The sequence below is a fragment of the Rhinolophus sinicus genome, linkage group LG15 (assembly GCF_036562045.2).
Source record: "Rhinolophus sinicus isolate RSC01 linkage group LG15, ASM3656204v1, whole genome shotgun sequence".
Lineage (NCBI taxonomy): Eukaryota > Metazoa > Chordata > Mammalia > Chiroptera > Rhinolophidae > Rhinolophus > Rhinolophus sinicus.
Genome location: NC_133764.1, coordinates 31199779 through 31227507, shown reverse-complemented (window position 1 = coordinate 31227507; position 27729 = coordinate 31199779). Strand labels below are relative to the sequence as shown.

General features: G+C 46.2%; 2 protein-coding genes across 11 annotated transcripts in view; one reads left to right on the top strand and one right to left on the bottom strand.

Annotated features, from left to right (window-relative positions):
• The window catches only part of WIPI1 (WD repeat domain, phosphoinositide interacting 1), a 32679-nt gene extending 31643 nt beyond the window's left edge, over nucleotides 1–1036 (top strand). The window contains exon 13 of the mRNA XM_019732862.2: nucleotides 517–1036. Coding sequence (XP_019588421.1) covers nucleotides 517–564 — 48 coding nt within the window. The 3' untranslated portion in view covers nucleotides 565–1036. The remainder of the gene's footprint in view (nucleotides 1–516) is intronic.
• The window catches only part of ARSG (arylsulfatase G), a 96198-nt gene continuing 69424 nt past the window's right edge, over nucleotides 956–27729 (bottom strand). For 9 of the 10 annotated variants that reach the window (XM_019732854.2, XM_074319760.1, XM_074319762.1 and 6 more), the window contains 4 exons: nucleotides 24987–25095; nucleotides 18543–18663; nucleotides 14061–14151; nucleotides 956–2055 (listed from right to left, as the gene is read on the bottom strand). In XM_019732854.2, the coding sequence (XP_019588413.2) occupies nucleotides 1745–2055; nucleotides 14061–14151; nucleotides 18543–18663; nucleotides 24987–25095 (632 nt within the window). In that variant the 3' untranslated portion in view covers nucleotides 956–1744. Of the gene's footprint in view, nucleotides 2056–14060; nucleotides 14152–18529; nucleotides 18664–24986; nucleotides 25096–27729 lie in introns of all 10 variants that reach the window. The other variant, XM_074319763.1, reaches the window with a different exon arrangement.

Below are 27729 nucleotides of genomic sequence, written 5' to 3'. Positions count from 1 at the left end.
ATATATATACTGACACTTCTCTAGAGATGGTCACTCTTATCCCCTTGGGATGTACTTTGCTCTAAGGACCATGAAAGAAAGAGAATTGATCCTTTCTGGTACCTTAGAACAATGCAGCATTCAGAGGTGGGGGGGAGGGCAACATTTGTTTCAGTAACAAGCCAACTTTTACAAGTCTGCATGTTTTCTGACACTAGTCTCTTCCTCTTGTGAGCAAGAGTAAGGGGACTGGGACCAAGGTACGTCCCGACTTTTAATATAATAGTGATTTAGCAGTCTGTGTTTACAAGATGAGCCTTTTTAAAAAATACACATACACATATTTTATATATAGTCAGTATCTTCTGAAACTGTGCCATCCTCCTCCACACCTGCATAAGATGGGTGAATTTCCATGGCCGTGTATGCCCGGCCTCCCCCCGCCGGCCCTGCAAGGGCACAGATCTGTCAATCCCGCAGCCTGCCCGACAGCCTCTTCTTGGAGAGAGTAAGGCCATTCTGTTTTGATTTCGGTAGATAATGTTGTGCCGTGGAAGTCAGAAGGGCAAAACGAAGCAGTCATGATGAGCCGCGCACCTCAGAAATCAGGACACCCCCTGTCAGGTGTTTTTGGAGAAACAAGGAAGAATGGAGTGCGATTGTGGGCACAGAATGGGGGGCTGGAATCCCAGGTGCCTCCTGCTTAAGCCACAGGACGTGGTTCACTGCTCACCGAGCCCTCCTCAGCCCTGGCTGCCAGTGGGTGTGGGGGACACTGCACACGTCCCGCTATTTAAAATATATTACAGCCGTGGCGTCAATGCGAACTAACCATATTGGTCTGTAACCGGAATTTTATATTACAAAGGGCATCCTTTTCAAATGTATGCTGTGTAAAAATGTACTTATAGGGAAATGTCTTCTAATTGTATTTCTTGTACATTTCATCTAGAGAGACTATTTTCGCCAGGCAAAGTACTGTTGCAGTGTTTGGAATAAATCATTTATTAACTTTGAGTCCCCTTTAGGACACTAATAATAAAATCATGGCAATGCATTTTGAGTCTCTAAAAATGTATTTCTTCGTGGTTTTAGGAAGCAGAAAGAATGCCTTAACTCTCAAATACAGCCGTTTGACTTTCAAAAGGGGGTGGGGGCGGTAGGTCGGGCCCTGACTTATCTGTGGGCTCTTCTGCCTGGAGACATCTGACCTGGTCTAGTCTCTAGCCATGCTACTCAAGTCAGACCCCCAGGAGTGTCCCAGAGGTGCACGATCTCAGCCCCACCCCAGACCTTCCGAGCCACAACCTGCACTTTCACAAGATCCCAGCCGATCTATGTGCACATTGAAAGTGGAGAAGCCCTGCTCTACATACCAGCTGGAATGAATCTCTGCTAAAACGACCAGTGAAACTAGGTGCACTAAAAACAAACAAAAAACCTAAAATGGACTGAGCGCCTGCCTCAAGTGTCAAGTAACACGCAAGGCACCTTCGTGTACTGCCTTACTGACTTGTCAAAATCAGCTTGCGAGTTAGGTGACCTAGTGGCCTAAGTTCAAAAGCTGGGTCTTGAGCCTGGTCTGACCCCGAAGCCGGTGCACTTCCCATCACAGCTCAGCACAGCTGTCCTCTCAAGCCAGCATGCAGAACGGACAGTGGGGGACGCAAGGTGGTGGCTTCGAAACAACATTCTGAGACTTATTTGTAACACAGACATAACTAAAGACGGTAAGACTGAAGTTGGGGGGTGAGCTTGCCCTGTCTCATTTCCCGATGTTTCTGCTTGTGGAAATGTCAGTCAGGGAGGCCGTTTGGCAGCGGCAGGCAATTTGGTGGGGATCACAGCAGGGAGTTGCCGAGGGGTCCCGAGTATAGTCCGCTCTGGAGATGTTGTCGTGAGCAATATCTTGAAGGACATCTGCGAGAGCCTCTCTGACCTTGGGCAGTACGCTCCGGTACTCGGCACTGCCTCGTTCTAGAGGCACAGCTTCTGCAACGTCTTCTAGGTTAAATATAAGGGGAGGTTCGTGATGCTGCTCAGGGCCCACACTCCCATCACAGGCTTTGGCTCCACCTAGAGAGAGGGGGACAACACACACACCATCAAACCCCGCTCTGCCCTGTGTTGGAAAGGAGAACTGCAATGGGTCGTAAGTGACTCAAGCACACGGGACTTGACTATTCAGATGATGGCTCTTCCTGACAAAGAAAGTATCTGGAGAATCTATGTGCTATCCCAGGATGTTCCTGTTGTCCAGAATGATCCCCTTGAATTTGACTTCAGAGCCAGTAGAACATTCAAATAGTTCTCATCTCTGCCCCTTTGGGAGTAAATTTGATCTTTTTTTGGAAATTGATTTCTTGAATAGCAAATGTATTCAATCTGGTGAAACAGTAGGAAGGCAAGGTGAGTAATTTCACTTTGAATTGAAGTTGACATTCTTGTAGGAATTAAAGCCTGGCGATTAAGCAGTCCCCAGAAAGGAGTGACAAATGTTTAGAGTGATGGCAGCATCCTCGGTTGGTAATGATTCAGATGGCTTTGCTGTCTGGCTTTGCATACAAAACAGTAGTCGAAGTATCTGACAGAAACGAATATAACATAAACAAAAGGAATTATGGCAGAGGACAGCCCTCCTTCCGAGTTCCTAAAGACCTTTGCCTCTGAGTCTCTCAGGAACCAAACATTAAGACATTAGAAACTTAAATTTGATTGCTCTGGGGAAGCAGAGCGTTTCTGGCACAGAGGTGTGAGAATTTTTTCCAGTGGCTCCTCATACCTTCTTATTAAAAATATAGCTGTACAATCAGGATGGTCTGGCTGATGACTTCCTATCACGCCCTTCACTACAAGATGAGAGCGTGATGCTAAAGTGCAATTCCATAAAAGCAGACCTACAGGGACCGAAGCCACGCGACCTGAGGCTACAGCTTTCATTCTGGCCCCATCTGGACAGAAGTAAAATCTCAACTGCTGAGTGACAGAAAGGGTAAATCGCGCAGCCTTTGGGCAGCCGTCCTTAAGGGGTTTCCTCCTGTGATGGAGACTCAGGCTGTTCAGCAGAGTAAGAGTTAGTGCCTTTGCTGAGAGTTTGGGGTTCAGTGGAGCTCTTCTTCACAAGGAGTGGTGACGCGAGCTTTGGTAATCAACCAGTCAAGTGAAGGTAGGGACTGACTCCTCTTGTAAAAATTAAAGACTTCCCCATAAGGGGATAGTGGGGTAGCTTGCATAGAACTAACCCTCCTGTAGGTGACACTATACATTCTAGTCAACATATTTCAAAACACAGCAAATTGAAGGCACTAGAAAATAACCAACGCAGGCAGAAGCTGAGAGGGATTTGATCCTTGAGAGAAGAAAGCCACACTGGGTTGGGTCTGTGTTTAAAAGTGTTTTCCCCTGGGGAGATCCCCACCCTGCCACCCCCGGTCTGTGCAGCACACAGCACAGGACCGAAGGGCTCTTTGGCTTGAGGTGTCAAGGGACAGAGTTCAGGGCTGCAACCGATGAAAACTGGTGGGTGAAATCCTGGGAAGGAAGGGGCCAGAGAGGGGAAGCCTCAAAAGTGCAAATAAACTCCCTTCAAATCCTCGGCTGACCCCTGCGCTGTGCATGTGCAGGGGAGACAGGCTCTACCGACAGCTCGAAGTCTGAAAAGCTCAGCAGACATTTCTGTGCTACCCAGTGCAGGGAAGGTAGTGTTTAGAGTGTGAATGCTGTTGTTAGAAAGGCTTGACAAACACTTCCTATTTTCCACTGAAGTCCCAAAAGATTCCTGCTAGCGTGTTTCCCCGAAAATAAGACCCGGCCGGACAATCAGCTCTAATGTGTCTTTTGGAGCAAAGATTAATATAAGACCTGGTCTTATTTTACTATAAGACCGGGTATAACATAACATAATATAACATAACATCACATCACATCACATAACACAACGTAACATAACAATACCAGGTCTTAGTTTACTATAAGGCCGGGTCTGATATGATATGATATGATATGATGTAATATAATATAACATAATACCAGGTCTTATATTAATTTTTGCTCCAAAAGACGCATTAGAGCTGATTGTCCAGCTGTGTCTTATTTTTGGGGAAACACGTAGGAGTAAAGACCATGTCTTGGGACTAAGGCATTTACCTAAGATTAAGGACCAAATCTGAAAGAGCCAGTTCTAACAAAGTGCAAAAACCAAGCTTCCACAAGTTTAAGGGGATTCGCTAATAATTAACTGCCTGCGAGAACAGAAACATCAATACTCCTTGCATAACAGAAGGCAGAATCTCCACAATGTCCAATTTTTAAAAACTACTAAGTAGGAAAGTTCCAGTTTCTGGTCCAGCATGTAAGGAGCTTGGAAGTTGTCACTTCATGCTGACAAGTAAAAATCTGAACAAATTGAAAAAGCAACTCCTCTTCTTAGAGCTGTCAGAGAAGTGAGGTTACAGGGCAAACCACTGCCCCCAAAACGTAAGACACAGACAGACAAATAGACCCACAACATTCTGGAGCGTCGATACCCCTGAGAACCAGCACCGAGGAAGGGAAACTTCGACTGTAATTGATGGATTGCTGGAGGCTCAGTGCACACAAATCTGAGAGTTAAAAACTCCATGGGGCCCAGTTATTTCTTAGATGGAAGTTCTAAGGAATAAAAAAGAAATGCTACTGATCAAAAACATGGTAACAGAAATAAGATAATGCCTTTGATGGCTCATTAGATTGGACATGACTGAGAAAAAAGTCTCTGAGCTTGGGGATATTTCAAAAGAAGCTCCCAAAGTTGAAAAGCAAAGAAAAGAAAAAAAGACTCAAAAAAACAGAACAGAATATCCAACAATTGTGGGACAAATACAAAAAGTGTAACAAATGCATAATGGGAATACAAGAAGGAGAAGAAAGAAAGGAGCAAAAGAACTGTATGAAATAAAAACATATGACTGAGATTTTCCCCAAACTAATGTCCGACACCAAACCACAGATCACGGAAGGTCAGAGAACATGACGCAGGATAAATGCCTGTGAAAGACAATGTCAAGTGAATGAAAAGACAAGCCATAGATTGGAAAAAAATATTTGCAAAAGATGTACCTGGTAAAGGACCATTATTCTAAATATACAAAGAACTCTTAAAATCAACAATAAGAATATGAACAACCCAATTACAAAGTCAGCAAAAGACCTGTACAGACATCTCACCAAAGCAGTTAGTTATACAGTTAGTAAATAAGGCTGTGAAATGATGCTCAACATCACATGTCATTAGGTAACTGCAAATTCATACAACAACGAGATACCACTACAGACCTTTGAGAATCGCCAAAATTGAAAACACAAATAACATCAAATGCTGGCAAAGATATGGAGCAATAGGAATTGTCACTCACTGATAGTGGGACCCAAATGGCACAGCCACTTTGGAAGACAGTTTGTGGTTTCCTATAAAAACTAAACATACTCTTAACATATGATCTAGCAATTGTACTCCTTGGTATTTACCCAAGTGAGTTAAAAATGTATGTCCACACAAAGACCTGCACGTGGATGTTTATAGCATAATTGTTAAAACAATTAACTCATAATTGTGAAAACCTGGAAGCCACCAAGATGTATGTCAGTGGGTGAATGGATAAATAAACCGTGGTATATTCACACAATGGAATATTATTTAGCACAAAAAATAAATGTTATCAAGCCACAAAAAGACATTGAGAAACCATAAATGCTGTATTCATCAGCACGGGATTTCATTAACAAAATACCATAGAAAACTACAGACCAACATCCCTTATGGATATAGATGGAAAAAAACTTCAACAAATGCTAACGAACTGAATCCAGTAGAATATAAAAAAAAAGTATACACCATACCAAGTGTGATTTATCCCAGGGATGCAAGGTTGGTTCAACATACGAAAATCATTATAAAACAATGTATATTAATGGACCCTAAAAATGCTCATCTCGACAGATGCAGAAAAAAAACCATTTAACAAAACCCAACATCCCGTTGTGATATATACACTCAACTAACTAGGAACAGAAAGGAACTTCCTCAACCTGATGAAAGGTATCTATGAAAACCCCACAGCTACCATCATACTTAGTGAGGAAGACAGATCAGGAACTGACCCCGCTAAGATCAGGAAAAAGATAAGAACGTCCATTCTCACTACGTCTATTCAACATTGCTCTGGAGGTTCTAACCAGAGAAATTAGACAAGACAAAATAAAAGGCATCCAGATTGGGGAGGAAAAAATAAAACTACCTCTACTTGTAGGTAAAATGATTTTATACATAGAAAAGCAAATGGACAAAACTTTCCAATTAAACAGCAGAGCTTGTCAAACTGGATGAACTAGCAAGAGTCTACTCTATGCTGTCTACGATGGACTCATTCTAAATATAAAAGCAGATGAGTTCAAAGTACAAAGAAGAAAACAGATATATCGTGCAAACAGTAGGCATAAGAAACTGGAGTAGCTACATTAATATCAAGCAAAATATACTGAAGACATGTACTACCAAGATAGAGGGATTTTCATAAAGATGAAGAGTCCATTTTTCAAAACTAAAAAGGAAGACAAAACTAAAGGGAAATGGAGACAAATCCACACCCCAAATGGATATTTTAACACTCCTCTCTCAATAATTGATAGAACAACTAGGCAAAAATTAGAAAGAATATAGATGATTTCAACAACTATCTACCACCTGCCTCTAATTGACATTTATGGAACATTCATCACAAGGACTACAGAATAAACATTTGCTTCACTTCCACATGGTATGGTCACATGGAAGGTCATATAATGCCTCAGTCAATTTCAAAAGAGTGAACCTTCCAGAATAATTTTCTGACCACAATAAAATTAAGTTAAAAATTACAAAGATAACTAGAAAGGTCCCCAGATTTGGAAATGAAGCAATAGATTTCTAAATAACCTAGGGGTTAAGGGAGAAATCAAAAGGGAAATTAGGAAATATTTCCAACTAAGTGATAATGAAGATAAAACACATCAGTATTTGTGAGATGCAGGAAAGAGTGCTTAAAGGGAAAGATGTAGCTATAAGTGCTTACATTTGAATATAAGAAAAGTTTAAAATTAATTATCTATATGTCCACTTTAGGAAACTAGAATAAAGAGTAAGCTAAAACTCAAAATAAGTAAAGAAAGAAATAATAGAAATAAAAGCAGAAATCATGACATACAAAACAATAAAGGAAATTAATTAGGCCAAAAGTTGGTTTGTTAAAAAGGTTCACTGAAAGGATAATGATGGAATATTATGAACAATTTTATGCCAATAAATGTGACAATTCAGATGAAATGGACAAATTACTTGAAAAACACAACTTATCAGAGCTGATACAAGAAGAAACACAAAATCTGAATAGCCTTATATCTATTAAAGAAATTAAATTTATAACCAAGAACTTTTCCATCACGAAACTTCCAGGTCCAACTGTTTCACAGGTGACTTCAATCAAATACAAAAGAAATACCATGTTTCCCCGAAAATAAGACCGGGTCTTGTATTAAGATTTACTCCAAAAGACGCAGTAGGGCTTATGTTCAGGGGCTGTCATCCTGAAAAATCATGCTAGGGCTTATTTTCTGGTTAGGTCTTACTTTCAGGAAAACACAGTAATACCAGTCTGATACAGGCCCTTCCAGAAAATAGAGAAGGGAACACACCCCAACTTATTTTATGAAGTCAGTAAAACCATGATACAGACATTACAAGAAAGGAAAATTACAGACCAAATCTTAGCAAATCAAATCCAACAATATATATTTTTGAAAGTCACAATTAAGTGGAGTTTATCCAAGAAGGCAAAGTTGATTTAATATTTGAAAATCAGTGTAATTCACAGCATTAAGACAGTAGTTACACAGGTACATACATTAATAAGTACTCATCAAATTGTACAGTTTAGATCTGTGCCTTTCACTGTGTATAAAGTTTGCCTTAATTACTTTAAACAATGAGAAAAACTGTAAGATACCTTAATCCCAGGCCACACACCAAAACAGACTGGTTGCCTTTTAAGGCCACTCCTAGTTCACAAACATGAAATCACATCCTCCGCATAGAAGAACACACATCTTTCTCTAATCTAATGTAGTAGATGTGTCAATTCAACTAGCTTATCCAAAACAAGTTTTAAGTAATTAGGATGCCAATCTTCAGGGGATACCAGGGGTGGGGGAGAGAAATCACAGTGTGTCCCTGTTTCATCCTATTCAGCTTTCATCCCTTCCGTTGAGATTTCAGTCCTCCCTACCCTGCCTCTCCTGGGAGTTTGGTGACTCCTCAGAACAGATGTCCCCTGGGTATTATAATTCCTGTCTGATTGGGATCATTTTAAACAGTTCTGTTACTTCACAGTAACATTTATGATTCCAGTACTGTGGTGCCGAGCGCTTTCTGGCACGGTTATTACTTCTGAAATTAACTCAGCCTGGGGACACCATGCCTCTTAGATAATGTAATGTAAGGACTGTAATCTAGAAACTTTCCATCTGAAAGCGTAACAATTATCTAACTGGTTTGCGTTTTAGGGTTTGGAGAATCAAAGATTGTTGTGGCATTTTTAATATCCTCCAAGTTATGAACTCATACGACTTGTTTTGTTTTTATGCCACATTTTCTTCAGGATCACTTATTTACACTCAGGGAAAATAATTTTTGTTGGGTATTATACAATTCTTTGGAAAGCTCTAACATTAAGTAACTGCATCAAATTGGAATCCACATCAGGTCCCAGATTTTGGTGGGTTTTTGGGGAGGTTTTTTGTTTCTTTTTCACTTGTTAAAAAAAAAAAAAAAAAGTCAGAGTTCCTATTGGGTGCAAAATGCTGTGCTAAGAACTTCAAGACAACAAAGATTAAAGAGTTTGCAGAACTGAGTTTACAGAGCTTAAAACTAGTAGAGAAAATAAAACATGTAGTTAAATGACTGGCATATATGGAAAGTGCCAAAAAATTGTATACACATTTTAAGAGAGGAAAAAACTGTATGAGAATTACATTGATGGTAAGCACTTTGAGCACCTCTTGTTAACTGCAGAAGTCAAACGTGACTTGTATTTATCTTTTGTTATCGGTATACAGTACTATAATTTTAACAGTTTTTTCCTTTATTAAAATGTGCATGCATTTTTTGGCACCCTCTGAATGTGAGAAAACAGTGAAGATAGGGAATTTATAAAAAGGAGTCACTTTAACGAAGCTGCTAAAATTATTAACATTATGAAGGCTGAAGCATGAAGAAACAATTCTGTTCTTGTTCTAACTACCCTGGGAACTTAAACATTTTGAAATGTCCAGTCCTGCCTCAATGTCTGGCTATACAACTGGACATATACCACACCTTCAGATAAACCTCTGATTATGCCTGCAAGAACTCACGTATATATCCACTGGACATCTGACAACTCTCTTGGATGACTCCTAGGGCTAAGAATGCAGGGCTGATAATTCTGAAGAATGTACTTTCTACTATAAGAACTCTTTAACTTTTCTTTCTTCTCTGGAACACTTCTGTGTTTTGTCCTCGCTGTATTCCCAGTTTGCAAACTCTAAAACCCTTAAATAAATCTTTATCATTTATTCCTAGCAAAACCTCCAGACTCTTTTTGAGTTCACTTGACATATGGCAGAATGTGATAAATATCAGACTTCTCCAAATCCTACACAGCTGGGAAGATGAGAGGGAGTTCTATGATCGAGGCTTTGATTTTAAGCCTTAAAAGCTGAAAGAGATTTTAATATGGAGGCTAAGGAAAAGGGCCCTTTTTGTTGGTGAAGAATAGAAAGGTAGAGGGACCCAGGCTGGAGGGAGTCTGACTTCACTTGGCAGCAAGAAGTCACTGGAAGATTTTGAGAACCATTCTGATCAACTATCACATTTCTAAAACACACATTTAAGACAGTCACCAAGTGAACCCAGAAGCAGACTTCTTTTGGTTTGGTAAATAGACCTCTAAAGTCTATTTTCTGAAACAGTCTATTGTCAAGTAAATTACATTTTCAAATATCTCTAAGCTTCCATTTAATGTTCAGCCAAACTGGCATCTAAAGCACAACAATGAAATGTAGGGAAAAAAACAAAAAAAACAACAACAAAAATAGGGCTTCTGGTCAAGATGGCAGAGTAGGTAAATGCTGTGCTTGCCTCCTCTCACCACCACATCAAAATTACAACTAAACTACAGAACAACCATCAATGAAAATCGCCTAAAGTCTAGCTCAACCAAAGTCCTATAACTAAGGACATACAGGAGAAGCTACATTGAGACTGGTAGGAGGGGCAGAGACATGAACAGACCGGTCTCACACCCACATGTGGTGGTTAAAAATCAGGAGGGATATCTCGGTTGTGGAGGTCCCCCCGGAGGAGTGTGGGGTCCCAGCCCCACACCAAACTCCCCAGCCCAGCATTCCAGTGCCGGGAACTTCTGGCTGTGAAAACTAGCAGAGATTCTGGTTGAGTGAGACAGAGGGCAGCTGGAAACCCAGGTTATCCTCTTGAAAGGACCTGTGCATGGACTTACTCACTGATTGACTCACTCACTCTGAGCTCCAGCGCTGGGGCAGCAACACAAAAGGTGCCAGCGATGTACAGGGAGGAATTGAATTGTCTTGAATTGTCTGGCCTCAGGGCGAGGGTTGGAGGAGCAGATTTCTCCCAGACAGACGAGCAGGTACAAGCCATTGTTCTTTTGTTGAGCCTTCTCCCTCCCAGCAAGCAGATACAGGCAGTCGCCATATTGAGTCCCCATCAACCCGGCTAACACTCTTCACCCCACCCTGGTGATTCTAACATGCCACTCCACCCAACTTGCAGGCCATTTCCAGTGGCTTTCCCATACAAATGGCCTGTCTTGGCTCATGCTGCAGACTTTCCTAAAACGTCTCAAAGGTTCACAAACCCCAAATAAGCTGCATCTGGCCTCAGTGTGCTCCGTACCTCTAGCTAAGCAGCACTAAGCCCAGCATTAGCAGCAGCTGGCCTCAGTTCGAAGCTTAACCTCTCCTAGGTACCTCCAAGCCCAGCACAAGTGGTAACCATCTGCAGATCATTTTGCAGCTCATACCAAGTGGCCCCAGGCAGCAGCTGACCTTGGAACTGCAACACGGCCCCTCCCAAGAGGTCCAAGAACCAACACACCCAGGGGCCAGCTTCATATCACTCCGGAGCACAACCTAACCACCTCAACAAAAGACACACCCAAAGAGCAGACTTGTTAAGCACCAGAGCCCTGCTAAAGCGAATCCTGCTCCATAGGATCAGCCCCTGCACAACAGGTCCTCTGCTGTAGTCACAGCCAGTCCTTATAACCAATCACCCTGAGGGTCAATCCCATCCATTGATGTGCAAACATTAACCAAGGCTCAACTACAACAGAAGGGCACACAGAACCCATGCAAGGGACACATCTGGAGCACCTGGCTCAGGTGACCAGGGAGACTGTGCCACAGGATACCTACTATATAAGGCCACTCTACCAAGACCAGGAAACATAGCAGCTCTACCTAATACATAGAAACAAACACAGGGAGGCAGCCAAAATGGGGATACAAAGAAACATGTCCCAAATGAATGAACATAAAAAAACTCCAGAGAAAGAACAAAATGGAGACAAGAAATCTACCAGATGCAGAGTTCAAAACACTGGTTATAAGGATGCTCAATGATCTCAGGGAGAACTTCAACAAAGAGACAGGAAACATAAACATGGAGATAGAAAACATAAAAAAAGAACCAGTCAGAAATCAATAACGCAATAACTGAAATAAAGGATACATTAGAAGGAATTAACAATAGATCAGAAGCAGAGGATTGAATCAGTGATTTAGAAGATCAGGTAGCAGAAAACACCCAATCAGAACAGCCAAAAGAAAAAAGAATCCAAAAAATTGAGGAGAGTTTAAGGGGCTTCGGGGTCAACCTCAAGCGTACCAACATTCACATCACAGAGGTACCAGAAGGAGAAGAGAGTGAGCAAGGAATTGAAAACCTATTTGAAGAAATAATGATGGAAAACTTTCCTAACCTGGGGAAGGAAACAGACATAGCCCAGGAGGCACAGAGTCCCAAACAAGATGAACCCAAATAGACCCATGCCAAGACTCATCATAATTAAAATGCCAAAGGTTAAAGACAATCTTAAAAGCAGGAAGAGAAAGCAGTTAGTTACCTATAAAGGAGCTCCCATAAGACTGTGAGCTGATTTCTCAACAGAAACTTTATAGGCCAGAGGGGATTGGCACAAAATGTTCAAAGTGATGAAAAGCAAAGTGATGACCTACAACCTAAATTACTCTACCCAACGAAGCTATCATTTAGAATCAAAGAACAGATAAAGAGCTTCCCAGACATAAAAAGCTAAAGGAATTCAATACCACCAAACCAGTATTACAAGAACTATTAAAGGGGCTTCTTTACGAAGAAAAGAAAGATAAAAAAATATGAATAATAAAATGGCAATAATTACATATCTGTCAATAATTACTTTAAATGTAAATGGATTAAATGCTCCAATCAAAAGACATAGAGTAACTGAATGGATAAGAAAACAAGACCCTTACATATGCTGCATACAAGAGATGCACTTCAGATCGAAAAGACACACAGATTGAAAGTAGAAGGATAAAAAAACATATTTCATGAAAATGGACACAAACAAACAAAAAAACCATCTGTGGTAGCAATACTTACGCCAGATAAAACAGACTTTAAAACTAAAGGCTATAACAAGATACAAAAAAGGATCCAGTAATCCCACTTCTGGATATTTATCCAAAGAAACCCAAAACGCTGCTTCAAAGGGACATGTGCATCCATATGTTAACTGCAGTATTATTTACAATAGTCAAGGTATAGAGGCAACCTGGGTGCCCATCAATTAACGAATGAATAAAGAAAAGGTGGTATATACATAATGGAATATTCCTCAACCATAAAAAAGAATGAAATCTTGCTATCTGCAACAACATGGATGGACCTAGAGGGTAGTGTGCTGAGTAGAATAAGTCAGACAGAGAAAGACAAACGCTGTATGATTCTACTTATACGTGGAACCTAAGAACAAAATAAAACAGAAACGAACTCATAGATACTGAGAACATTTTGAGGGTTGCCAGATGGGAGGGGTGGTGGGGCAATGGGTGGAAAAGGGGAGGGGATTAAGAATTACAAATTGACAATTACAAAATAGTCACAGGGAGATTAAAGTATAGCACAAAGAATATAGTCAATAATATTGTAATAACTATGTATGGTGTCAGATAGGTACTAGATTTATCAGAGTGATCATTTCATAAGTTATATAAATGTCTAATCACTGTTGTACACCTGAAATTAACATTATGTCAACTATAATTTTTGTTTAAAAAGGCCAAAACAGAGTCACTTTTGCTAAGCTATGTCTCCAATCCGAAACTCACTAACCTAACCGTAGTTTCAGCCTGTCCCAGGAGTGGAGTTTTAAACCAATCAGTCTGGAATTTCCTGATCAATACTAGTGAGGTAATCTGAAGGATGAACCTCTCCCCAGCCATTCCTTTCCCCCAAAAGATGACTGCCTTAAAAAAAAAATCCTTTCTTTTCTTTTGCTAATAACTTCCCTGCCATGCCCTTCTGCCTGTAAAAACCTTCCATTTTGTGCTACACCCACCCAGAGCCCTTCCAATTCCTGGATGGGATGCTGCCTGGTTCAGGAATAAATTAATAAAGCCAATTAAATCTTCAAATTTACTTGGTTGAATTTTTTTCTTTTAACAAATGAAACGTTTTTCAAGTGAGAACAAACTGTATAAATGTGCTGAACTAGCTCTAAGCTTGCTGGAAATTTAGGTGAACAGTAGGAAGACCTGTTGGCATATTGTGGGTGCAGAGGGCCTGTGCTGGGCCCTTGGGTGCTGGGACCTTCTTCTGGGCCCCGGCTTTGGGTGGGGCACTGTCAGGGATGCTGAGAGCTCCTACAGGAGGGCTTCAGTGAGAGTCCAGGCGGGACAGGGGCCATCCTCCAGGTGGGTGGGCCACACCCCTCTCACTCACTCACCGGTGACATAGAAGGCCTTGTAATGCTCCAGACGGACAGTCTGTAGGGCTCCGTACTCTCCAGCTGCCCCACTGTTGGGGTGAAACAGCACCTGACAAAGGGAGGCAGGGCTTACTAGTAAGAAAACCAGGCTGGATGCTCCCTGGAAAGCATTGCTTTGTCTGGGTTCCTCCTCTCCACAATCCCCACTATCCTCGCTCCCCATCCCCACCCCTGCCCCCCACACTGACAGACACAGGCCTGTGTTCCACACCAGCCCACTCCTGGGAGCCTCTGTGAATTGGAGTGGGTTACAGCTCTGGTTAATACCAGGTATGTAATTTGGAGGGTCCAGTGCAACACGAGAATGAGAGAAACTTTGCCCCCAAAATGCAGAATTTCAAGACGGCCACAGCATGTGCACTATAAACCATGCACAGAGTCCTTCTAAGTGTGGGGCCCTCAGTGACTGCACAGGTCACATGCCCAGGAGGCTGGCCCTCCCTGGACCCCTCCCCCTCAGGTTCAAGATAGCGCCTGGGAACCTGCATGTTTCAGATGCCAAGGGATTTTGACACCAGCGATCCTCGGCTGTCTTTGCAAAACGGCTTCTTCAGCAACCAGTCGATTTTGTAAGTCTCACTTGAGCAAGGATGGCCTAAGAAGGCACCTTGAGAGGACAGCTAGCTCAGTGTGATTTCTCCAGAACTGGGCACAGCCTAACCTCTGAATGGAGATGTCCTCACCTGACTCAATCCTACACCACTCGGACTGAGGGAATCCTTCCTCATCAGGTCACAGATGAAAGAATCGCCCTACAGAATGGAAACTCCTAATTCAGGGCTCTCAAAGGGCAGGATTTGGTAGAAAATAAGTGACCAGTGTCCTTGGTAGCGTGGTGGGTTTGGGCTGGAAGCGGGAGACCGCCCTGGTATGAATCATGACCAATATATATCACTGGAAAGGCGCTTTTGTGATTCAAAGTTTCCATGGGGCTAAAAAAAAAAAATGAGAAACATCTGTTGTAGCTGTAAACAGCTGTCCCCCCCCCCACGTTTCCCAGCTCTGAGAGGATACTGCAGAGGGTGGGGCTCCTCCCACACCTGCCTCTTCCGTGCTCTCGTGACAACCTCTGCAGTTCCCCAGCCAGCATGATGACAGCAGGCTCCTTCCAAACAGGAAAAAAAGTAGTAACTCAAAACCCTCACTTCTTCCAACCCTGCAGGAAGCCAAGCCTCTCACCGCAGGAGGCTGTTTTGTTTCCTTCTGGAGAAGGCAGGAAGTGGGAGACTTGGAAAACCTATTGTCAACTGATCTATGATGCTCTCGGACATCCAGAAGATGGGAGTCAAGGTCTGCTGGTTCAAATCATGGACATTATTTGAGTCTCGGTAACAGAACTTCCACAGTGTGGGCTGGGATATTTATTCAAGGTTACCAGAGGCAACTTCCACAATCCAAGAGGAAGCTAATTTTGGGATGGCTCACTCTCGGAAACGTGGATGGATTTTGGAGAATTTTGGAGCATTTCGCTTTGCTTTACTTTTTGTGTGCCTTTTTTTTTTTACCCTTTGAGCAGCTCAGTGTGATGCTGGTGTTCTTGTTTATATCAACATAGGAAGGAGGTTGGCAAAGTTACCCATGAATCACAGCTGAAGACATTTCCTCTGCAGAGGGCGCCCAGTCCAAATTTCAGAGATAAAACTATCTTCAGAAAACATGTTGCACCTTCTTGGTTGCCTTTCTCACCTGTTCGCTTTGCTTTACTTTTTGTGTGTTTAAGCACGGCAGCATCAGCTTACCTGAGGCCCCAGAAAGCATCCCCAGGAGGAGGCCCTCCCACTCCATCAGGTGGGGGTGCAGCTGAAGTAGCCAGCCCTTCACCAGCCACTCTGGGTGGTGTCTTTCACCACTAGGGGCCTCCCTAAGAAAAGGGACTGGCGTGCCAGAGACTAAAATCCAGCTTCTGTTTCCTCAATGTAAGGCCTCCAGGGATGTGCCAAACATTTTATCACCCCCAGCAGCCCTAGACTGGTTTGTGCTGAGCAGAGGCAGAGCCATTAAGCAAGCCTTCCCTTTGCTGACCATTTTTGGAGTTGGTCATGGCCATCTGGGACTGAGATAGGACCTGACCAGTGGGGACACTATGACCTCCCACTTGCGTCTGCCCGAAGCCGGGCAAATACAATGTGGACATTTGGTGCCAGGCTGTTCACCTCCCCTCCCCGGCTCCCCTCTCCCTGCTGTGGTTGCCCTCTTTGTCTAGACCAGAGGTGTCCAAACTTTTTTTCAACGTTTTTTACCAAGGGCCATATGCGGTAAAATACACAAACAGCCGGGCCACTCACTCGAGGTGAAGTATGTATTGCCTCACCTGGTTTATTTAAGTAAACTAAATATATTTTTGGAATTTGCTGCGGGCCAATTAACAATGGATTGCGGACCACAGTTGGCCCGCAGGCTGCAGTTTTGACACCCCTGGTCTAGACCTACCAAGGTCAGAAGCAAGACTCAGCAGATGCAAGAATATGCAGCATGGCGTCAGCTACGATTGGCTTTGAACATCCCAGATACAACGTCCCTAGCTGTCGATGGAGTGGGTAGTGAGAAAACCATTCAGTACGAAAACCAATAGCCCACTAGTCTGCCTTTAATTAATCCACACAGGGCCTGGGATGGTTGCCAAAATGTACGTGGCTGTCAGTTTTGCTTCTGCTCTTCAACTTTCAGTTACTTCATTTGCAAAATAGGAAGAACCCAATTGCTGAGACATATTTGCATATTGTGTTGAGATGACTAGGAGTTACTTTCAGCTTCCTGAAACTGGAATGTTTTTCTTCTAAACCAACCCATATCAGAATCCTTGTAAGTCCAGGACATATCTAAGGGTGAACACAATTAAATTATGTTGATTTAAAAAAATACATGTGTATACATGTAGGTATGTATGTATGTATGCACATATGTATATGTATGCATATCTATCTAATCATGCATATTTTTGCCTCCTGGCCTTCCTAAATTTGAGATGATTTCCTCTCGTCTTGTCAGTGGCTGACCAGAAAAGACCAAGGCCAAATTCAGGGCCAACCACCACCGACGATGCCCTCAAACTCCAAATAAGCTTATAGCAAGCGTCTTCAGTAACACTGCAGGCATCTAGTGCTCCAGGTGGAGGGTGTGGCCCACAGGGGCCTGCACCCTGTGCCTTTACTCTTGGAGACCAGCAGCAGCAGCTTCCTGCAAGCAGTAAATTGTGGCCGTTTCCATCTGGGCTGTGGGGTGTGGTTGGGGAGCAAATACGCCCAACTCCAGCTGCATTATATGTCACCACGAAAACCCCAAACGATGTTGTGGCTTGTATCTGGTCCTCCTACCTGATTCCTGGGCCCCACCTCCATGGACACTAGACCCATAACTGTCAGGCCCCACAGATGGGGCCTCTGTGAATCTGCAGACTTAAGAAAGCGAGGGCTCTCCTCTCTGAGAACGGAAGTTAGTGCAAAGGCGCTGGCTTGCACAGGCCACCGACAACGCCAAGGAGACCACAGTCCTTGAAGCACTTCCTGATGACCCCAATTATTCTATCAGTAGCCATGGTGATAAACACTCAGGAGCACCTCTCCACTGACGTCCTCAATAGCCCCCAGGGTCACATACTGCAAACTTCCAGCCTGAAGGCGGAAACCATCTTCCTGCTTTGCTGCTGCTCAGGCGTAGGGCTCAGCCTGGCAGTGTCCGCAGCTCTAGAGGGTCAGCTATTCCGGGGACACTCCAGGCACCATCTGACAACCCCCAGAAACTAAAGCATGTCCACAGAAGCAGCGATGGCCCCCTCAGGCGCAGTATGCGGCTTGCTGGGGCCGGCTGCGTGGGGAAGCCAGCTTCAGGAACCACCACAGTCCGTTTGAGCAGCATGTGAGTCACTTCCATGTAACCCTCGGTAAGGACATAAATAGACCCTTTGATGTGTGGGTCCCTCACTGAGAAGCCCTGTGCGCACAGGGTCGCCTTACAAAGTCGCCTCCTTCCCTCCTCCCACTTCCTCCTTTTGGTGAAAGGAAGACACACGGAAATGACAGGGAAAGGCCACGAGGCCTGACATTTCCTGGCTGTGCTTCAGAGCACCTGAAGAGGGGACACTGGGGTGCTGGGAAGCAAAGTCCAAAGCTAGTGGGGGGCTACAGAGCCTCCTGGTGGGCCCTCCAGGCGTCAGGGGTGCTGTCCCTGCTGTCCAAGGGTCTGCACCCACCTTCAGCCAAACGGTTGCACATAAATCTGGATGGACACACTGGGCTGATTATAGGGAAAGAGGAGAAAGGGAGTGGAAAGAGGTCCATCTCCGAGGAGTCACCCTCGGGGTTTCTTCAACCAGATCTCACGTGGCCACTTGCATGCATCTTCTGAGCGTGGCTCTGTTTGCACAAAGATGGCCGGCCAGGTGAGAGGTGGCAGGCCAACACCCTCAAGAGCCCAGCTGGGGCACATACCTCCTCCACTTACCCTGTGTCCGGTCTGCGATCCCCCAAAGAGCACCTCAGAGGCATCCAGACCGTCAAAGTGTCGGCCAGGGGGCAGGCTGGCCCCGGCCAGGGCTACCACGGTGGGGAAGATGTCCAGCACGCTGCAGGAAGAATAAGACGGCCTTGGCTCCAACTAGTCCCGGACTCTCCCTGGCCATGCTGGGGTCAAGACCCCACCCAGCCAGTCTAAACCCAGCACCGACAGCCTCCCTCATGGCCTGCCCCCTCCACCTGCCTGTCCTTTCAGTTTCCCCTGGATTTCCACCCCTACAACAGGCAGAACGGCCTGGCGGTTGTGCGCCCAGGCTCTGCAGCCAGGTGTGGCTTGGGTGAAAATCCCAGTGCTGCCACCTATTTAGCTCCCAAGTGCTTCAGTTTTCTACTCTTTAAAATGGGCATAGTAATGTGTCCAGCTCGTAGGTTGGCAGTGCGGATGGGGCACCCAGGTAAGGCATGGAGAAGAAGCTGGCACTCGGAAAATGCTCATTGGATGTGTGTGTTACAATTATGCTCAGGGACACCCCTGAGGACCTAAGATCTCAGCGGTTCTACCTGTCACCGGCAACTAGGCCACTCGCTGAGAGGGAACAGTGTACGGCAGGTATCTGCGAGAGAACATGTACTTCATTTCTCCTTCCCTGGGTTTCTGTGTCCCAAATATCTAGTCTTTGTTTAGAACGTCATAACGTGTGAAACATTCACCCCCTTTACTTTAGCTCTGTTTTCCCCCTATCACAGAATAGTAAATGTTTACGACAGAAAAAAAAACCCAGCACATCCAGAAACATAAAGGAGAAAACAACGCACAAACAGTGCACCAGCCAAAGGCAGCCACTGTTAACATTTCGGTGGGTTTTGTTCATGTGATGTTTTTTTTTTTAAGTCACGTGGTACCATTTTACTGTACATCTCCCTCCAGCCTGCTGTGCTCCATCGGCAACAACTCTGCTGCAAGAACCAATCAGATGCCTTTTCAACAGAGCTGTTTATCTGAGGGCCAGGCCAACGGACAGTCGGTGGGACTTGACCGAGCTAGGAGGGTAGGGACATTGTGAGGTTGGACTTCCCCAGGAAAGAGGCCCCGGTTCGCCTGAAGCCAGGCACAGCAGCAAACTTCAGACTCACTCATGTGGGCCTGAAGGGCCAGACCTTCCCCCCTGGGGGTCTGGGGAGGAGCGCTCTGCCCTCCAAGAGGAGTTGTAGGTGGGACCTGCCATGCAAGTCCTCCTCCCTGTGCTAGCCCCCTTCCCCTCTCCAGGGCTCTGCCTACAACCCCAGGCAGAATCTCTCCTTTGACTATGGTACAGAGTGTTTCTGGTTTGCCTTCAGCTTTCACAGTCCACGTAGCTGGTGGCGTATCTCTTGAGATACACGCTCAAGGAGCTGGCACCCCCACGCTGACGCAACACCAAGGAGAGCAGAGTAAGCACTTGCAGAAACCTGTCTGGAGTCCAAGGTTTCTGCCACAAATTGGGCAGCACAGAGGACTGCAATGCAGTGTGAAAAGGCCATGGAGATGGGGGCTGTTTGTCTGAGCTTTCCTTCGTCTGCACCCCTAAGAGACTTCTGTGTCACAGATGGGTCAAATCAGTGAGTAAGAAAAACAGATCTGCATTAGATCTTGGAATGCATGATACACTGTCTTTTTTTCCGTCTTATTCCCCCCCCCACCCGTGATGACGCTTCGCATCCTAATTATATAGCACCAAGTCTAAAGTTCTCGGAACCCTAGTGCCTCAGAATTTACTGGGAACCTCAGAGGAACCCAATCCCCCCAGAGCACAAAGGAAACCTCTGGCCCACGAGAAAAGCGTCAGTGTCTCCAGTGACTCGCTAATCCCAGCTGAGTGGCAAACTCGGGCTGTCCAAAGTATTTCCTCATGTAATGGAGGAAGCCAAGCCCCTGAGGTTCCCCTGGGAAGGGGGAGATCCTCCCGGCACACACAGTCCCGAGGCCACCCCAGGGCTGGCCCCCAGCCTAGGCGTGAACTTGGAGAAACCATCAGCTCTATGAAAGCTACCAAAGGGATCCCAGCTGCTCCAAACCTCAAATCTCACCTAAGAAATTGGTCCTGGAAGTCTCAAGACCTTGGAGGAAGAGACAGAAAAAAACCAAAAACAAAAACAGGCCCCAAAGCTACCATTTTAAATTTCTGGATTTCGTTATGATACTTGAGATGGGGTTTGGGCAGGGCTACCTTCTGACTTTCCTGGGGCCACGGGTCCCTTCCTCTATACAAAATATCAAAAATTACATTTCACAACTATGTGGACATCAAGATGAAGACATAAAGAGTCTACCTCAAACCATTTCCCTCAGCCTGACCGTTCTTTCTTTCCTTTTCTTCTGGTTTAAAAAAGAATAAAAATGTCATGTGCTCCTCGTCCCCTGGGCCCTGGCACTGTGAGCGTGTCTTAGGCCTGACGGAGATGTTGGCCGTGACGTTAGAAGGGAAGAACCCCCAATTCCATGGCCTCTTGGGGATGAGCAGGGCAGCCCAGACCCTGCCCCCACAAGGAGAGGCGGAGGGTGTTCTCTGCACGACCACACAAACGGCTGCCGTCAGAGAGGTAAGGGAACACCTTTGCAAGTGCTGCCGCCCGTGTGAAAATACAGTATTCCTTTCTCTAACGATGGCTCCGGCCAGCCCAAGGCACTGAAGGTTATCCAGAGGAAGTGAGCCGCTTAGTGTTCTTATCCAAGGAGCTGCCCAGGAACCTGGGTGTGCAAACGGGGTGAAGGCCAGAGGGACGCGGGAGGTCCTGCCCCGACAGGCAGGCGGGGAGCCGCAGGGCTGCAGCGGGCGGGCTCCAAGCAGAACCACCTGGCCCTCAGGCCCCGTGCTGATGGGAACTGAGGTGCAGTCTGGGCGGTCCTGGGGCAGAGTGCATCCTAGGGCAAAGGGGGCGGGTGTGAAGGGAGCGGCTTTCCTAGAAGCTGGGCACATTATATCTGGGAAAAAAGGCGGATGTGATCTGAAGACGGGAAGTGAGAAGGGAAGGGGGTTCCATGGGGAAGGACTGGGGGTGCATGGGACTGGACATGGCGGGGGAGGGGGAGCGCTTTGTCCTCAGTCTGGAGGGAGGACAGGGAGAGCAGAACTTCCTCCAGACCATGGAAGAGTGGGAAGTGTCCCCAGGATAGGGGAGCAGTTCTTTTTTGGTGTTTAGTTGTAAGTTTCTTCCTGCGTACCCACCCCTTCCTGGTCCAAGCCCTGCTGGGAGGTTTGAGGGGCTGCAGGCTTCCCCCAAAGCATCAGCAGAGCCCAACAGCAAAGCATGCACGTCCGTTACAGAGCCCAGCGTGGCTAGGTGGGGCTGAGACCACCTTCCCGTCTCCCCCTGCTGCTGCCCACTGCCAGATACAGGAAATGTGTGTGTGGGGGAGGGGGACTTGGAAAGGGGACCTGTGACTAGACCCTGCCCAGGGTGACACCTAAACCACAGGACACTGAGGTGAATAGCTTCTCCTTGTAGCTACTTCTGGGACACGTTTCTGTGGCTCAAGAAAGTACTGAACCAGTCGAATCCCCTCCCACATATGACTGCCTTTGGGATATAGGAAGAGAGCCAAGAGGTTCCCCAGGGGATTACCCACTCTCCTGGCTAAACAGCAGCGCTAGCTCTTTTTCAGATGACATTGTTTCAAGTCCGTCACACCATTCTGGTCACCTTGGACTTGCTCCCATCATCTCTGGAAGAGAGGTCCTCCGTTCTGAACAGAGAGGGGGCTCCCAGCTCAGATACACAGCAGACCGTTCATCTTTTTATTCATGGCTAAGAGAAACCACATGAAGGTCTGCTTCCCAACCAGCGTGAGCTGGTCCTCCAGGGCACACGTGGAGCTGCCTGGAGACATTTGGGTTGTCACAACCGGGGGTGGGGGGTGCAGTGGGCATCTAGTGGGGAGAGTTCAGGGGTGCTGCCAAACATCCCTCAGCGCATAGGGCAGCCCCCCACAACAGAGAACGATGCAGCCCCAAATGTCAACAGTGCTGAGGTTGAAACACCCTGCTTTCGAGTTTTAGGTTCAAACCACCACGGCCCTTTCACAAGGTGCTGCCCCAGCCCTGCCCTCCCGCAGGGAAGTCAGTTCCCAAGCTTCAGGAGCCTCTGTCTGACTGGCTCATTACTGAATGCCCAGGCCCTAGAGCAACCCCGACCCATGGCTGGACACAACCATTTGTCGAATAACTTCTGTAAGTTATTCTGTAATTATGGCACGGGGCTTTGGGGACAGGGCATGTGCAAGACCTTTCTTTGATCTCATTACATCAAATGGGCACAGCCCCAAACGTGAACACTGGTTATCTCTAAAAGGGAACCGATGGGATTAGTGTGGCGTGCTTCTCCTCTGCACAACTCCCACCCCCCACACTTTTTACTGTTCTGCCATTCGTGTACGTACTTATATCCACGCATCTTCTCTTGGATGCCCACAGTTCCTCAGGGACTCTGGCCTTAGCTTTGGGTGGCTTAAGGGAGTTATCTCTCATCTGGAAAAAAGATCTACAGCCTCTGAGGAATAAAGTTCTAGAATAGTGATAAGCACTCTGGGAGGAAGTGCTGGGCTCCCGCGTGCCTGAAGTGTCAGCATCAGTTTCTGGAAAATAGACCCTGAGGCTATTATTCTCCATGGAGCTGACCCAGAGGGAGTCATGGAAAAGCCAGCAGATACACGGTGGCCTGTCCTGGCAGTAAGACTCTTCCACCCAAGTTTGCTTGGGATTCACATGGGGGAAGAGCAACAGGGTGAATTCTATGGAGACAAATCATTCTGCTAAATTCGAGACTAATTTAACACCAAAAAATATGAGGGCTGGCTTGGTGCATTGTTCTTGTCCTGGTAAAAATTCCAAGGGCCCTCCATCAAATGCTTCTTTATACCAAGACTCACTTCCTTCAGTCCCCAAACTAGCCCCTAAGTCAGTTTTCACCTCTGAGGCCCTAGATGATCAACAAAGTGATGCAATTTTATCACGGTGCCCTAGCTGACTGTAGGTGCAAACACTGGTATCAAATGAGAAGTGCATGTTTGCTTTTCGGTGATGTAACTTGAGAGATGGCCGGGCTATTCGTGCACGTCCAGCCCAGCCCGTGACCACTTGACCTGACTGCACCGAGTCAGCCCCATAAAAAGCAACCCGCCTGGCCCTCTTCCCGGCCAGCCTGACATCACGGAACTCCAGCCCGAGCTGCTGTTGTCACACCTGCTGGCACCCCATGACAGCACGCTGCCTCCCCTGACTGTACAGGGCTGACCCACAGTCCTGGGGGCCCACAGTCTGCGGGGGGGCAATGCCTCCCCACTCCCGACTTTGGCATCAGAGCTGTTTATCTTTCCTTTTCCCTGGGCTTCAGTCTCTCCCCCCTACTAGATCTGGGGATTCTGGAGGGAGCCCGTGAAGCTTCGTTTCCTCTACTTATATTAATTTTGGCTCCAAAAGATGCATTAGGGCTTATGTTCAGGGGATGGCATCCTGAAAAATCATGCGAGGGCTTAATTTCGGGTTAGGTCTTATTTTCGGGGAAACATGGTAGATTATTCTCTAAACAGACCAAAATTTCCAAGCAGGTGAGCAGGCATTGGCTTTTCTGAGGGTCCCCCTTACCCCCCTTGAAGGCAGAACCACGCCTGAATGAGTGAGAGGTCCCCATTATAAGTCATGGTTACACAGCTGCACGGCATTGCTTTCAGAATGGCACACCACAGCCAAGTTCTGTGCCAAGGAGATGGTCTCCTATACCTGCCTTAATGAGGAGTTGAGGGTGATGGTGAGAGATCACATTTACACTCATCCTTCTAACAGGAAGTACCCAGTGACTCACCTCAGTGTAAACAGAAGCTTCGCTGCCAGAGGTAGGAAGACGGTCTTCGCCTAAGGAGTCAGTCTTTCTGCCTCCCTTCTCCCCACCCTCCGGGGCAAGTGGACATCTACATTCCTTTCTCGGAGCCATGTGCTTGCCAGTGAAATGCTGGCTGCACACCGCCACCCACACCGCCACCCCAGAATACCTGCCCTACCCTCAAGGATGGAATAATTACAGCTCAAATGATGTATTTCCTCCCATCAGCTTGGCCCCAGGCAGAAGGGAGATGCCGCTGCCTCCCTCTCTGCTGTTGCTTTCTCTTCAGCAGGCATTGCCCGAGTCTGCCCCGGAATGCCAAAAAGACCATGCCCTCTTCACTCAGACATTAACCCAGAGGATGGATTGGAAAGACTCCCACTGTGCTGAATCTTGCTCTTGGGTGGCATTGCCTACAGGCAGATCCATGCTGCTACCATCAGAGCTGTGGCGCTGAGAACACCTGGGAAAGGTAGGTAGTAGACAAGGTCTCTCTTCCTGAGGTCTCTAACCACTCAAGTCTCCATGACTTTCTTGACCTGAACCCCAACATCTCAAGGTAGTTTGGGTCTCATACCTTAACAAGGCGGTGCTGGTGACATTGGTGGGGACTCTGCCAGGCCAGTAAGCCACTGCCGGGACCCGGTGCCCTCCTTCCCAGGTGGTCTGCTTGGCTGGACTGCCGCCTGTGAAAGGAGGGGAGGCAGTTGGTTCTCTGACAATGGTAACTCGGGTCTTCTCTCCATCTCAGAGCTAGTCTCTGAGAACTTCTGACATTTACAACAAAGGGGTGACTTCTTTTAGTAACCAGCTATTTTTATTCAACTAGTTCAGATCTTTTAATACGTGCTTTTATTTTACTGGACTCAACCTAGGTAAGTAGTCAGTTGCCTCAGTCATTCTTTCTTGAAACAAGTCACTTATTTCCTTCATGACACACCTCCCACTTCAAATCGTCTGGCTTCCTGACTTGCTCATCGTGTATCTCCACACCATGAGGCTTCATCGGTCTTTTACACCCAAGACACAGGCGCTTCACAAATATTGGTTAAATAAGTGAATTTGTCTTCCTACCGATCCTAATGGGATTGTCTGTTGAGGATGAAAAAGTACAATTATTTGAAAAGAGAGCAAGGCAGAAACTTCCCCAGCTATGTGAGCTGCCCAACGCCCAACAACTGACCTGGCATGGATTTTGTTGCTGTATTTTGTTTTGCTTTGTTGTGCTTTGTTTTCCCTTGAATTAATGAATTGTTCTGATGTTGTGGAGACAGCGTAATAGCTCCGGCCTCTTAACTCTCCGGGGGGAGGTAAGGACAATCTATGTGCAATCTATGAATTTCCACTTTGGTAACAAAAGGAACTCTTTTTGTAACCACTAAGTCAAAAGTGACCACCAACATAATGATGACCAGCGGGCTGGAAGAGATGAGGTCATGTTTTATGGAAACATCCTGACTACATGTTGCGTTGAATTAACCATGACCATCCCCACCACTCCCACACACACCCCACCCTCATCCTAGTTGAGCCAAGGATTCCACAAAGTTAGCGTGTAGAAAGCCCTGCCAAAGCAAACGTGTGTGTGCCTCACACATACCGTAGCCGTGCGACTTTCTGGCTTGGCCGGCGTGAATGTGACAGTAACGGTGACGGGGGTGGGGGGGGGCGACCAGACCTGGGCTCTGTCCTCTGCACTCACATTGAACCTTTGATGTCCCTGGCCCAGCACACCACACCGGAAATGCTCGGCATTCTTGGGATTTTCTCATAACCAGCTTTGGAGTCCCCCAAGTGTTGAAGTAACAAAACACAAAACAACTCCCCTCCTATGCACTGTTTGGTTGTAGGGGTGTGGGGTTCTCGACACCAAGTGGACTTGTGCAGGCTGCATGGGAAGCTCTGTATGACCTGGCCCAAGAGTGCTCAAACACACTCTTCCCACTGAAAGCTACATAAATACATACAGAGCCCGTTCCCAATTACTGACCCATGTGGAGCAGAGACTCCAGAGCCGCGGAGAACATGCAATGCATTCCCACGCGGCTTTGGAGTGCATGACTTATGCAGCAGCTTGAGGCCAAAGAGCAGGGAAGAAGAGAGCACCCACCACTGCACGCCAGGGCTCTACACGTAATCCCACCCCAAGACGGGCATTCTTGTAGAAGCTTAGGGGGAGAGGTGGGTGCAAATATGGAGCCTGCTTATCTGCACGTCCACAGTGCACAAAATTCAGCCAACTTCTTAGCCTTTGAGGCCAGACGTTAAGGAAAGGTAAAGGCTTCAGTCCCAGGAAGTAAACCAATAGTTCTGAAGGTCCACCAGAAGGCAGGAAATGACAGCTGCCCTGCAGCAGGCGAGGGGCACCGGCGCTGGCACACAGGGTTTGGTCTCTGCCCCCAGGATGTTTCCAGAATGGTACACTAACCCCTAATTAATAAATCTGCTCATCGGTCTTCATCACTAGGGGTTCTGATTGTTTGCCACAAACTTTCGTGTTGCTCTTTTTCAGGCAATTGATTTTCCTAAGTCATTTTTCAGAGCAAAATAGTTCAGTGTATTTGCCTGACTTCAGCAGAGGGCAAACGCTGGAGGGGTTGGATGGAATCGAGCCAATTCTAAAACGTGTATGTGTCAACCAAGTGAACAGTCCACAGGCAAAGGTTCAGGAATTAAGAGAAAGAGAGAAAAAGGGTGGCTGAGCGAAGCCCCTCCATGTGTCCATTTGGGGGCCATCCCCCTCTGTGTCGTCAAGACCGGCCAGTTAGTGCTGGCTGCACCTGGGGCTCTGGCTTTCACAGAGAGACACAATTGGATATCCCAGCCATGGCCAGAGGACCTCGTACTCTAAAGGAACTTATCTTAAAAGTGTCTAGGGTGTGGGTAAGGAATGACAAAAATATATATCCCTTACAGCATGGATACCGTCTTATTCTAAATCCCTGTATCTCAGTGGCACTGCTGGGAGTGGGGTGGGGGGTGGACGAACTTCAAAGATCCGACCAGCATTCTCTGTGGGTCCCCAGGGGTGTGGAATCTGATTAGCAGAATACCAGTGCTTATTGTGGTTTATCTGCACCAACAAAGGCCGAATCCCAGGACAGCTGCCCTTGGTCCCCCAGTGCTCTTCAGGGATACATGGTCCTACAAATGGAAACTCATTCCCAGTGAAACACAATAATAACAGTAGCAATATTATCTCCTATTTATTCAGCTCGTCCTAAGCACCAAGTTAAGTACTCCTAAGCCTAATGTAAGTACTTCTCCGCATTATCTCCATTCATTCTTATGATAACCTTGCGAGCTAGGCACGATCACAC